Source organism: Rhinoderma darwinii, chromosome 3 (assembly GCF_050947455.1).
Source record: "Rhinoderma darwinii isolate aRhiDar2 chromosome 3, aRhiDar2.hap1, whole genome shotgun sequence".
Lineage (NCBI taxonomy): Eukaryota > Metazoa > Chordata > Amphibia > Anura > Rhinodermatidae > Rhinoderma > Rhinoderma darwinii.
Genome location: NC_134689.1, coordinates 131,459,675 through 131,473,670, shown reverse-complemented (window position 1 = coordinate 131,473,670; position 13,996 = coordinate 131,459,675). Strand labels below are relative to the sequence as shown.

At 40.0% G+C, this 13,996-nt stretch overlaps 1 protein-coding gene across 1 annotated transcript in view; it reads left to right on the top strand.

Moving 5' to 3' along the window:
- Positions 1-7,713, top strand: part of LTA4H (leukotriene A4 hydrolase) — a 46,102-nt gene extending 38,389 nt beyond the window's left edge. The window contains exons 15-19 of the mRNA XM_075856762.1: positions 1,476-1,530; positions 2,173-2,268; positions 3,394-3,476; positions 5,218-5,322; positions 7,452-7,713. Of these exons, the coding sequence (XP_075712877.1) occupies positions 1,476-1,530; positions 2,173-2,268; positions 3,394-3,476; positions 5,218-5,322; positions 7,452-7,572 (460 nt within the window). The 3' untranslated portion in view covers positions 7,573-7,713. The remainder of the gene's footprint in view (positions 1-1,475; positions 1,531-2,172; positions 2,269-3,393; positions 3,477-5,217; positions 5,323-7,451) is intronic.
- The last annotated feature ends 6,283 nt before the right edge of the window (positions 7,714-13,996 follow it).

The following is a 13,996-nucleotide window of genomic DNA, read 5'->3' as shown; positions in this document are numbered from 1 at the left end:
CCGGCGATCCTTTCTTTGATGTTTCGGCCTATCCCAGGCCTTTGTCACAATCGCTTAACTGAATGGAAGGGGAGTCGAGTTTGTCAGTACGGCGTCTGTCAGACGCTCTGAATTTAATAATTTATACTATGATCATTTATACAAATAACCATTCATACACAATGCCAAGATCTGTCCTTAGGGCCTGTTCACTACAGCAATGTCTTTCCGTTGAGGGGTTCCGCCTGAGGTTTAACCTCTGACGGAATCCCTCAACGAATTGACAGCGCTGATGTGAACACCGCCTTAATGTCTGCAATATTTTTAAAATGTTACATGGCTCATGATACTTTTTTTCGATACTAACAAATGTCCTTCAATAGGCACCAGCTTTAGATGTTTTCCATTCTTGTGTGACACATTTCTGTCTTTAAACTGATGAATGTGTTGTAGAGGGGTGATTTACAAGTCCCACTGATAACTAAAAGTTGTAGTTACACAAAAAAGTTTTCACAAACTGACCGATATTTTAATAAAAATATTTTTTACATAGGTTAGTGGTTACCTTGAGTTTGAAAAGTTGCGCTAAGTTTCAGGCTGCAGTCTGCATTCATGCATTCTCAAACTCCCTGATTTGCAGTTTGCAACGTACTCCTAGTTTCAGACTTTTTCTCATGTGCTGAGGAGCCTGTAGTTTCCCCTCCCTTCCCTGCAGTCTGTCTTGAGTGCTCTCCTCTCTCCTTACTCAGATCCACAGTCTGTTTGATTCACCTCCTCCCCGTGTATGCTTTTCTTCCTATCTAAGGCCCTGTTCACACTGAGTTTTTGATGCGGAAACCGTGTCGGAAAACGTGCCAGAAAATGCCTCCCATTTACTGCGAGCGGTAAAAAGCGACATGCCCTATCTTCGGGCGTTTACGCCTCTGACCTCCCATTGACCTCAATGGGAGGCAGAGAGCCTATTTCGCTGCGTTTTTGCTCGTGGCACTCCGTGGGCGCAAGCTAAAAACGCGGCAAACGGCGTGCAGGCAGATGAAAATCTAACGGAATTTTGAGGCAGAATTTTCTGCCTGCAAAAAAACTCAGTGTGAACTCAGCCTAAGACTAAGAGAAGGGAGGGGAGAGAGCCAGCACAGCCAGGAGTAGTGTACTGTCAGGTCTATGTCAGAAACAGCAGGACGACCAGCTATGTGAAGGAGTTACAGACTCTAGGCGCAAAATAGTAGGACGTTATTTTATGAAGACTTTTTAGAAAGGTGCTTAATTTTGCATTTTGAAAGCAAATTAAGTGTAAATGTTTCCACAGCCTTTGAAATTTGCCTTTGGCACAAATCTCCATGTTTAGTTCAACGCAGCAGTGTATCCCAATGTCCACTTTTCTTAGACTTAGTCCTGCCTCTCGTTTCAAAACCTCTGTAGAGAGTCCTGACACAGTTTTATGCATTTGTCTTTTAAACATTATTCTGACTGTATCTCCATTGTGTATCCTTTTGCAGGTATGATATGACTCTTGCCAACGCGTGCATTAAACTTGGCAACAGATGGACTGAGGTAAGAGGTGCAACATTGTTCCTTTCCTGGCTTTGAATTGAAAAGAAAATGAAAAAAGTGGTTTCATGAATACAGCCCTTTTTTAAATGAAGCCGGCCATGCGATCGGTCACTGCAGGTCTGCCAGCTGTTTCCCCCGCATCAACTGCTGCAGGGAAAATATAGTATTAAACGGTTGACATTAAAATGAATACAGGTTCGGTCTGCCAGAGCGGAAGCTGCTGATACTTAGTGTCTCCCCAGTCTGGCTCAGAGTGAGGGGTCCTGAACATGGGGACCCCCATTTATGACATTCATATTTCCTAATAGAGCATATGGAAAGTGGTTGTCTTAGTGAGACCATTCCGTAAAGCCTTCCCATTAAAAAGGGTGCTTCTAAAAGAAAGAAAAAAAAATTATATTTGTAGAATACCGACAATTAAGATTAAAGTTTTATATCCATATCAAAGAAAAAGATGAAATCTATTTTTTAATCAATCTTGACCTTTTTGTGTGAGCGTATTTATTTTAATTATCTAAACATATATAATGTTGCAAGTATATGTTTGTTTCATCAGACTAAAATGAGTATTTTATATTTTTTTACTTTTGTGACTGCGCACTAATTACTTTTGTTGATTTGCATTTCTTCTGGCTTGTTTAGGCTAAGGAGAGTGATTTGAGTTCATTAACGGCGGCAGATGTGAAAGAATTATCATCCCATCAGCAAATTGAGTTCCTGACTCTCTTGCTTCTTAAGGTAATTGTTCCCGCTTTGCTCTGGCAATAATGTCATTCTATTATGCAAAGTGTTTTCTATTGTTTCCATTTTACTATTCAACAAGTTTCCAGCATAGAGATCACAAGGCGTATTTTACCACAAGCATTTTTATAGACTGTTAATCGTTGTTTTTTTTCTTTGTCCTCCCTCCCCTATTTCCTTTGGATCTACAGATTGTTCTGAAATGTGTAACTGCATGTAAAAGGGCTGGTTGACATTTGCATTAAGGGTTCCGGTTTAATTTTTGGCGGCCTTGCTAGTATTTTTCATAGCAAGAATAGCAGTCGGAACCCTAGTTGAAGTCAATGTCACCTGTTGGGACTTGCTGGTATCCGAATAAAAGCAAATTAAATCCGTTATAAATAGAAGCCACGATATTAGTGTGAACAGAGCCTTACTTTGGTGTTCGTTTTTAAAATACATATAGTGCAGCCTGCAATGGCAAGTTACATCTGTCCTGCTTTCCTTTGTGAACCAAAAGCAGGCGTTTCTAATAAAAATGAACTCTCTTCATTGTATGGTTAAATAACCTTTTATTTAGTATCAAATTTAAATCTTCAGGAACCATGATAATTGTGTAATCTGGTTATAATGGAAATGGTCAGATACATTATCAAAACATGAGACCCTCATTTTGGGTGGTATTTTATGTTCCGGGTATAGTGTGGTATATTGTTCCCCCCTACTCCAATACATGCTGCAGTTGAGTGAGAATATTTATTTTTCTTCCTAATACAGATCTAGGGGGACTATGGGATATCCGTTCTCATTCCCAGCTGATAGATCAAGAAGAGTAGGAAATGTGTCCTCTTTCTTTAAGCTGGGCGAGCAGGGAAGACTTTCTTGCCTTCCACGTTCAGAGAGCCAGTGACATAGGAAGTTAGTAGTATATTGTTTCATCTAGGCCAGGGACAATTTACTGTACGATCTATATTACATACTAGTTGTTCAGGTTTTCATTACAACATATTCTAGTGCTATTGTTTGTCTAGGGAGATTAAGGATGTATTCTTTTTTTCATTGTTGTACAAGTACGGTTATTTTATTTTAATCAAATACGTTTGTGTAGAATATGGACCCTAATTTAATTTTCATTCTGTGTAGGATCCATTGCCTGTGTCTCATGTTAAGCGTATGCAAGATGTTTACAACTTCAATGATGTCAAAAACTCAGAAATTCTGTTTAGGTATGTAAGGCCAAGATCTGCAACTAGTTCATAATGTAGAATTGGAAATGATAGATCTAAAAATATTTGCCATCCTATTAAAGACACTCTGCTGGCAGCAAATTAATGCGCGCATATATATAATATATATATTTTAGAATATAATATTTATTTTTTTTAAACATTAGGGTATGCTCAGACAGAGCGTATAGGCAGCGTTAAAGTACACAGGAGATTCAGTCTGAAAAACCGCACCAAATTTGGGTGCAGTTTTTTTTGGCCGGAAGTTCCGCTGTTGAAAACGAAGGAGCCAATACTTACCTGTAGTCATGTTGATACGTCCCTCTGACGTCCTGCAGTCTTGCCTCCTGGGATTACGTTTCATCCCACGTGACCCCTGCCATCTGTGATTGGCTGCAGCCGTCACATGTGATGAACGTCATTGCAGGGCGTCAGAGGGACGCGTCGCCGTGACTACAGGTAAGTAACGAACTTTTTTTTTTTTTTTTGGCCGGGTTTTACCTCCACATTGAATTTTATGGGAGAAAACTCGCAACAGTGAACCAGCGATTCCGCAGCATAAATTGACATGCTGCGAATTAAACCGCAAGCAGGTCGATTTATGACGTTTTTCGGCTAAAGCCAGCATTAGTAATGTCATCCACCTATACCCCCACATGATTGGCTGTGCTAGAGGGAGGGATAACCTCAGTGTATTTTGGGAAGGCTGCCTGAAAGGCATTATGGGGAAGCTCGTCCAAGGTCATGTGATCCTTTTTCTAATCTAAAATGGCAGCCAGCACCTGCCATTTTGCCCCGATTTGTGCTCTACAAACCTCAAAATATTTGTATTTTGCCAAATCCAAAGTTTTTGTGAAATTAGGACCGAATCAGAGTTGTGTAGAATAGTCGCCCATGTCTTCTAGTCAGTTTTATGTTTTTCGTTTTTCCTGGTAATGTTGGCAGGTTTTATTTGATCATGTGATGCAGTTCCCATCAATAGGTTTAGGTAGTGGTGTGGTTTTCTTTAGCATCACTCCAGTGTGTGTGTATATAGCAGAACATATTTTATCTGCTATCTTCCTTATTTGTGAGATGTTTTACAGTATTCTTGCCATTTGAGACCATCTTATGGCTATGAGCTGGATTGACATACTTACACATGGTTTATTTCTTTCCTCTTTAAGATGCTTCTTGAAACATTAACATTTAACGTTACATTTTAAAGGCTATGTACACCTTTTGAGGGGCATTTACAATTTTATTTTTTATATATATATATATATTTCACATAACAGGTTAGGCAGTGTGTGTGGTGTAACTTTTTAATAGGTCTTTATTAAAAATTAGCTTTACTTTTTGAGATTCGGCTGCTCTGTATTCTTTATACAGAGCAGCTGTATCGTTCGCTATAACCTGAATCAGTCAGTCCCGCGGACTAAACTTAGATATTATGGATAGCAGGTGGATCTTGCATGTTAGGGACACGCAGGATCCGCTGTCACTGAACTAGTCAGTCACACGGACCTGGCGGGAACAGGATTTAGCGCTACATACAGCTCCTCTGTATATAGAACACAGATCAGCTGTTTGTCAAAAAGTAAAACAAATTTTTACTAAAGACTAGTTAAAAAGTTACCTCAAACACATTGACCTGTTTAGTAAAAAAATAAAAAATAAATGCCCATCAAAGGTTTACATAGCCTTTAAAGAACTGCGATTAGTTTATAATATTTCTATTTTTCTTCCCCCTTACATATAGGTGGTTAAGACTCTGTATTCGTGCTAAATGGGAAGACGTGATCCCTTTGGCTTTAAAAATGGCAACTGAGCAGGGACGGATGAAGTTCACTCGTCCCTTGTATCGGTAAGCTAAAAAACGACTAATTTAATAAACTGTAAATCTGGTTGAGATGGGATCTGGAAACAGAAATAGTTATTACATTCAGTGGCATTATTTTTGCATTTGGAGACATGCAGTATAAATAGCATTAAAGTGAATGTCCACCTTTTTTTTTTTTTTTAAAGGGTAATCAAACGTTCAACAAACGTCTGACACGTCGTAGTGACATGTCAGAAGTTTTGATCACTTGGACCCCCACCAATCGCTGAAACGAAGCGGCAGGAGTGCTTGTGTGAGCGCTGAACCATTTTGTTTGTTCGCCATTTTCCGGAAATCAATGTAGCGGAGTATGGACTCCATAGAAAGTCTATGAGCCCGTACTCCGATACTTCGGCTATCCGGAAAAAGCCAATCAGAAACTAAGCAGGTCACGGGAGCACTTCTGCCACTTCGTTTTAGTGATTGGTGGGGGTCCCAGTGCTCTGACCCTCACTAATCAACAAACTTCTGACATGTCATAGTGACGTGTCAGGAGTTTTGACCGTTTAGTTACCCTTTAACATAATTTAGTTTTTTTTCAATAGGTCAAATTCCATGGTGATTTGATTTCTTAATATCTTTATCTATACAAAGGATTTTGATCTCTATAGTAGAAAAACTGAGCTCCAACCACATTAGGTAAATTATACAATCTTGGCTGTGCCACCACTAGGGGGTGCTTGCAGCATACTGTTTATATATTGAATTGAATAATAAAACTGTATGCAGTAAACTCCCTCTAGTGGTGCCAGCTATATAACTGTATATACAGCACATTTAAATCCTACAATAGATTAATTGGCACAGGATTTAGGACCTAAAACTACATTGTTAAAGGGTGGACACTCAAAGGAGTTGTCCACGCACGGATAGAATAGGTCACCAGTATATGCTCGGTGTGGATCCAACATCCGGACTCCCATCAGCTGCCGGATATTATGCAGGGTATGCAGTATTTTGAGCCGGAAGCAGATGACTTTGACTACTGCATAGCAGCTGTGCTGCAGAACAGCAACTCTTCCCCTATTCACTTGAATAGGATCAGAGCTGCAGTACTGCAGCTCAGCCGTTATTCCGTGGCTGCAGCATTCTGCTTCTGGCATGGACATCGGGCGTTCGGAGGCAGCTGATCTGTGCGGGGTCCGGGTGTCTGACTTCCACCGATCATATACTGATGCCCTATCCTGTGGAGAGGCCATCAGTTGCCTGTGCGTTGACAACCCCTTTTAAGGCCTTGGAGATGCAGCCAATGTTCTTTTTTGTTTTTTCCTCCCCACCTTACAAAAGCCATACTTCGGGCTTGTTTTTTGCAGAACAAGTTGTAGTTTTTCACGCCACCATCTAATGCACTTTATAACGTACTGAACTGAAAACCAAATCTGTGGGGTGAAATGGGCAAAAAACTATACGATTACAGAGATACCAGTTTATATACTTTTTTTTTTTTTATGTTCTACCACTTGTACAAAGAAAAAGCAATTTGTTAAAAGAAAAATTGTTTTGTCGCCATATTCTGAGAGCTGTCACTTTTTTTTTTCTTTTTTTGTGTGCAGTTTATATTAAAAAAAACACTGCAATTGTGGCTTTTTTTTTTTTTCTTACGGCATTTTACCGTGTGTGTCAAATAATGTTAGGACATCTACAGACCAGTTATCATTATAGATAGATAGTAATATTTTTATTTTTTAACATCACTAGAATGAAGTTGTTTTTTTTTAAGTTTTAATCCCCCCCCCTCCCCCATGTACAAAAAGTAGCTGTATTTTAGTTGTTATTATTTTCTACAAGTCCCTCTTGTGGACTTGAACCAGCGATTTGTTTGATTGCTTGCACTACATACAGTAATACTAATGTATATCGTGATTTTGACAGGCTCCTATCTATGAAGCCCTGACTTTGGCAGGGCTTAATAGGAGCACAAAGATGGACCTGGGGGCTTCCATTAGGCCCCCAGACTGCCATGACCACCATTGGCTCCCCGCGATCGTCGCAGGGGGGCCGATTTGGTAGAATTGAAGTAAATGGGAGTAAATATGCTCTTTCAATTTTGCTTCATCAGAATTTTTCACATGTCTATGTACTGATCTAAGTGTTATTTTGTGTATGTTCTTTAGGGACCTGTACAACTTTGACAAAGCTCGGGATCAAGCCGTCAGCACTTTCCTCAAGAATAGATCCTTCATGCATCCAGTGACTGAAATGCTGGTGGCCAAAGACTTGCATGTGGATACCTAATATATTTAGTACACAACACTGTTTCTGGGAGTTTAACTAGAGTCAAACAGTTTTATAAATTAGTCGATCATTTCAGGTCCAAAAAATTCAAAACCTGTGGAAATGTTATACAATGTCATAATAAACTTTCTGATCAAGTTACTTAACCTTTTTTTTAATATTGTTTTTCAACTCTTTTCTCCCTCTGCATGTGCCATGTCTTCTTTGCAAAATTGTCTCTGCAGCATGAATGAAGGGGTGGGGTGACCCAGAGTTCTTTGCCAGTAATACTGGCGCTGGTTTCCGTAGCACCCACCGTTTCTGTGCGGTTCCATCGGGAACGCGCACCGCACTTTCTGTTGTGACTCTGTTTCTGATTGCATTCATGTCGAGAAGTTCCCAGCGCTGAGCCTCTGCAGATAAAATCTGCTAACACACGAATACAGCCGGAAATGGTGGAGTACTGTCTGTGCAGGCAGACATCACTTCGGAAAGAAAATGGGAGCTTGCACGAAAATTATTACATTTGGGTCACAGAAAGAAATGCGCCTTCACAGAAATTGAGTAATGTATACAGATTTCTCAAGACCACGTACGTGGAATTTCTTTGCTTACCACTTAGAATAAAGAGAGTGAGATTTTATAGTATATTAACCCTTTCCCGCCGCAGCCATTTTCTCGGATTTTCACATTAGTTTTTTCCTCCTTCCCTTCCAAAAGCCATAACGTTGTTTTGGTTTTTTTTGAGGCTCTGTCAGGAAGATCAAAAGTGGGAAGGGGTTAATAGAAGTTTTTGTTATTTACTAAATAAAAAAATATTTTTTTTTACCTGTCCCCCCTAGGGGACTTGAACCAGCAATCATTGGATCGCTTGTATGATATACTGCAATACTAATGTGATGCTGACATTCCCCTATGAAGCCCTTCCAGAGGTAGGGCTTTGGAGTACGGCAGACCACTGCTATGCCAACCAGCGGTACCCCTCGATAGCATCGTGGCCCCCATTGTAACGTTACAGGGGGCCTCCCCAGTTTCTAGCCATTTAGATTCCGCGGTCGCTATTGACCGTGAAAATCGACTAGCGTAACGAGTAGTAGCCCGCTTGTATGTATGTATGTATATATGTGTGTGGGTCATGAAGGGGGTTAAGTAGTATTCTAGGTGCGAAGAGTTTGAGGGTATGTTCACACGCAGTGTTTTCAGGCGTTATACACCTCGAATTATGCCTGAAAAAACGCCCCTAATACGCCTACAAACATCTGCCCATTGCTTGCAATTGGTTTTACGGTGTTCTGTTCCCACGAGGTGTAATTTTACGCGTCACTGTCAAAATACGGCGCGTAAAAACACGCCCGCGAAAAAGTGCATGTCATGTCTTGGGACTTTTTGGAGCCGGTTTTCATTGACTCCATTGAAAAACAGCTCCAATAACGGCCGTAAAGTACGCAGCGAAAAACGCGAGTTGCTACAAAAATGTCTGAAAATTAGGAGCTGTTTTTGCCTGAAAACAGCTCCGTATTTTCAGACTTTTTTGGTCACTGCGTGTGAACATACCCTAATAGTTACCCACAAGAAAAAATTTGAAAAAAATCCTCCAGCTCACCTTGTCACAAGAAGGGTATAGGAATCGGCACACGGATCCTCGTGTCGGCACACGCAGGAGATACAGCAAAAACAGGGGAAATTGGATCCAGCGCTGAAAGGTGCAATTTCTATTAAAACGGGAATCTGTTCCCAAGTTTTATTTAGTCTTGGTTAAAATCGCAGCAACTGCGGGACAGCAGTTAGTGACGGGTAGGTATAGTCCAAAGTAACAGAGAGAAAAGGAGGATAGGCGGTAGCCTACGCGTTTCAGACCTTCACTAGGTCCTTAGTCATGGCTTAGGACCTAGTGAAGGTCTGAAACGCGTAGGCTACCGCCTATCCTCCTTTTCTCTCTGTTACTTTGGACTATACCTACCCGTCACTAACTGCTGTCCCGCAGTTGCTGCGATTTTAACCAAGACTAAATAAAACGGGAATCTGTTCCCAAGTTTTAATAGAAATTGCACCTTTCAGCGCTGGATCCAATTTCCCCTGTTTTTGCTAATAGTTACCCCTTAAGGTATGGAGCAGTGAAAGGGAAGCGGCACTTGCATGAGCACTGCGGCCTCTTCAAACAGCTGATTGGTGGCAGTCTGACTTATGGTACCCTGCCAATCAGATGAAATTCATGGCCTATTCTCAGGATGTCTCTCTGTATAACTCTTTAACCTCTTCCAGCTCTGCGCCGCAACTGTACGTCCCGGAGAGGGTTTGCTGCCCGCATCAGGACATACAGTTGCGGAGCAGTTCCCGGCGCACACTGTCTTAACGGACATTGTCTGGGAACCGAAAGGTCAGCTGTTCCCGACAGCTGAGACTCCAGTCTTGCGACCGATCGCCGCATTTAAGGGGTTTGAAGCACATCGGCAGCCCCCACAAACTGATTGTGGGGGCTGCCGATGCTTGTCGTAGCAATCGCAGGCCAGACAATGACGTCCGGGTTGCCATGTAAGGAAGCCTCAGAGGAGCAGCCTCTGGCCGGTCCTCCTAGGCTTCCTGTCAGTGTGACTGTCACGTCACAATGACAGTTAGAATACATTACACTACGTAGGTAGTGTAATGTACTCTAGCAGCGATCAAAGCTGCAAGTCTAAATGTTCCCTAGTGGGACAAGTAAAAAAAAGGTAGTAAAAATGTTTTTAAAAAAAAAAGTGTAAAATTATAAGTTATTATAGGGCAAAAAGGCATTTTTTGTTTATATAAGATTTTCATTATAGGAAAAATATGAACACGTTAAAAAAAGTACACATATTTGGTATCACCTCGTTCGTAACGACCCTAACTATAAAACTAATGTTATTTTTCCTGCACGATGAACACCCCAAAAAAAAAAAATCCAATAAAAAAACGACACCAGAATCGCTATTTTTTGGTCACCGCCCCTCCCAAAATAGAGAATAAAAAGTTGTATGCACCCGACAATAGTACCGATAAAAACTACAACCCGTCCAGCAAAAAACAAGTCCTTACACAGCTTTTTTGATTAAAAAATAGTCATGGCTCTCAGAATATGGTGACACAGAAAATTAAAAAAAAGTGATTTTATTGCTCAAACGCTGCAAAACGTAAAGAAACTATATTCATATGGTATCGCCGTAATCAGCGGCCACATATCTATGAATTATGTACTTACCGCATTATACCCTCTTATGCCCTGATGTACTCCGCACAGCTTACATATGCCCCCACATTATAAACTGAAACACCAGTAAAACCCCAAACAGAACTACTACCACGAAAAAGCCGCGCTCCAAAAGCAAAATGGCGCTCCCTCCCTTTTGACCCTTGCAGCATACCCAAACATCGGTTTGCACCCACAAATATGGCATCGCCATACCCGGGAGAACCCGCTTAACATTTCATGAGGTATGTCTTCAGTGGCACAAACTGGGCACGACATTATGCACTAAAATGGCATATCAGTGGAAAATTGCAATGTTCACTTTGAACCATCCGCTGTGCATTAACCCCTTTGCACACTATGACTTAATTGCACGTCCTGGTGTGGGGGTTGATGTATGGAGCGGGCTCACGTGCTAAGCCCACTCCATACGGTGCGGGTGTCAGCTGTGTATTACAGCTGACACCGGGGACTAACAGACCGGAAGAGCGATTGTGCGGTTATAGAAGCCTGTAAGAATAACAATATACTGCAGTATATTGTACCAGCGATCCAATGATCGCTGGATCAAGTCCCCTAAGAATTAAAGTTTTTAGTAGTGAGAAGAAAAAAAAAAGTAAAGTTAAAAAAAAAAAACTGCAAACTCTGGGGCACTTTACATTTCTGCGCCGACATATTTTAAGTTGCAGCTGGTACATTCTATAATATATACAACAAACTCGCTGTTGCAATTAATATATGACTTTATTGGGAAATTTGTTTCACCGCTGGAATCCTGAAAATATGTTGAACATCTAGAATACATTGTATCGAATGCAGCTAGGCATTTTGTCAGCTGTCATAACAGATGCATTAATTTGATTTTTTCAATTGCATATGTTTTGAACAAAGGCTCTACTGGAGGGGGGGGATTTAAAAACATAGGTTACTAAACAGAGAAGCTTTTTGGAGTTACAATCTAAAACAAGGTTTCCTTTGGGTCTCAACTTAAGAACTTATGTTCCAGTACTAGGCTTACTTGTTAATATTTGGGACACATTGATAGTACAAAACAAACCAGTATCATTATATATATATATATATATATATATATATATATGTAGTACTATTCACACATGATATACTGTCTATAAAATTGTGCACATTCCCCACACACCCAAAATAATAATATTTTCCAAATATGGATGCTAAATATTGGGGTAGATTATTTACCACTTATATATCATACGATGTGGACTTAATCCGGACTATGTATTCTATCCCTTTTGGAATTTTGTGACTTTTATATTATTCAAATTCATTTATAGATGTATACTATACCATGTCTATTCTTTGTAGTTGCAAAATAATGCACATATATAGATGTGGTCATTAGTATGATCACCATGATAATAATTGAATACACATTCCTACCATTGTTTGTTTTTATAGTAATATTTTTTTTTTTCTTTCTTTGTATTATGAATTATTGTTTTCCAGTTTATTTTGTCTAATTTTCCCTTTTCAGGGTATTGAATTCAATCATTCTTTGTTTTTTACTTTTTTCTAGATTTATGTATTTGTAATTGTATTCATTGCCGTGTGCGTCTTTTTTGGGGTGTTAGTAATCTAAATACAGATGGACACTTTGTCATAAGACTGCTTGAAATGCGTACTTAAATAACCAATTATAAACAATTAAAGGTATTCACACGTTTTATCAGATTGGTTCCCAATCACTCACCTTTGAAAATCAAACACATATCTAAATGGCATAGAGATCTGAACGGCCAATTTTCAAGAGACCACTGGTTAAGAGCATTCTCCATCTCTCTTAAATCCTCTTCCTGTACTAATCATCCAGAATTATATTATAAAATATTCTATAGATGGTATCTCACTCCGTATAAACTTTCCAGAATATATAGTGATGCATCGCCCCAATGTTGGAGAGGATGTAACCATTTGGGATCCATACTTCACATATTTTGGGAATGTCCTTTATTATTAACCTTTTGGCAATCAATTAGCGCACTACTAAATGAGATTACAATTCAAAATATTAACCTCACGCCGGAACTTGGGTTACTACGGCTTGGAATTGATGTTATTACAATTTGGAATTGTTTGGGAATGTCATATTTTAATATCTGCCACATCAGCTGTAGCGTTCAGATGGAAAACATGTAACTTCCCGACCATCACAGACATCATTAAAAAAGTCAATACAAACTACCAATATGAATATATTTATGCCTGTAGAGATTGGATGTGTTGGAATAACTCTGTATATGCCGTACCACTCCCTTTCTAGTGGGAGCTCATACGTTGTCTGTTGTATACATTTTATTTTTTCTTTATGATGACCTGTATACGTTCTTCACAACATTTATTTTATTTACCTTTCTTTTATTATCCATATGATTTTGAATCCTATTTTCTCAAAATGTTAAAACTCATAGGAATTAACAATTGAATTATTATTTGAGACTTTAACTATTTACTTCTACCTGCGAGTAGAACTGTTCACATATATTTTCTGATGTCTCAACTGTTTAATAAAGACATATTGAAACAGAAATGCGGCTTTTCAAAAAAATGTAGTACATAGCATGTATAAATGAACACCACATTTGATCTAATATATTTCCTAAGTGTATAGATCCCCGCACATTTATCAAACGGGTATGCTCTTTATTATCTATATATTTAATTTTTGTATATATTCCATACAAACAGCATCAACTTTAATCATAAAGGGTTACTTTTTCTACATGCATTGTTAATTGCTACAAGTGTTCTACCTGAATTATACCGCCCCAACTATCCATAGTATAAAACAAGGAGACTCGCACTACAAATGAATACTAGCCATGACTAAGGCCTCATTTCCACGACAGGGTTTCCCACCCGGCTGTATTAGGAATAATAGACCCCTAATGGGGCTATTCACACGACCGATTTTTTTTTTGACGGCCTGGAAAACCGGCCGTCAAAAAATAGGACATGCTCTATCTTCGGCCGGGTACCCGGCCGCCCGGCTCCCATAGAAGTCTATGGGGCCGGGTAATACACGGCCATCACCGGGATGAGTCCCGAGTGATGGCCGGGTTTTCCGGCGCTTGCGCTCTATCTCCTCCTCACAGCGCAGAGTGCATGTGAGGAGGAGTTGATGCCATTCTGACAAATGGCTGTGCGCTGTACACTGTGTGGCAGGGCCGGGGTGTACAGCAGGTGGGAGCGCTGCGCTGGCTCCCTTCC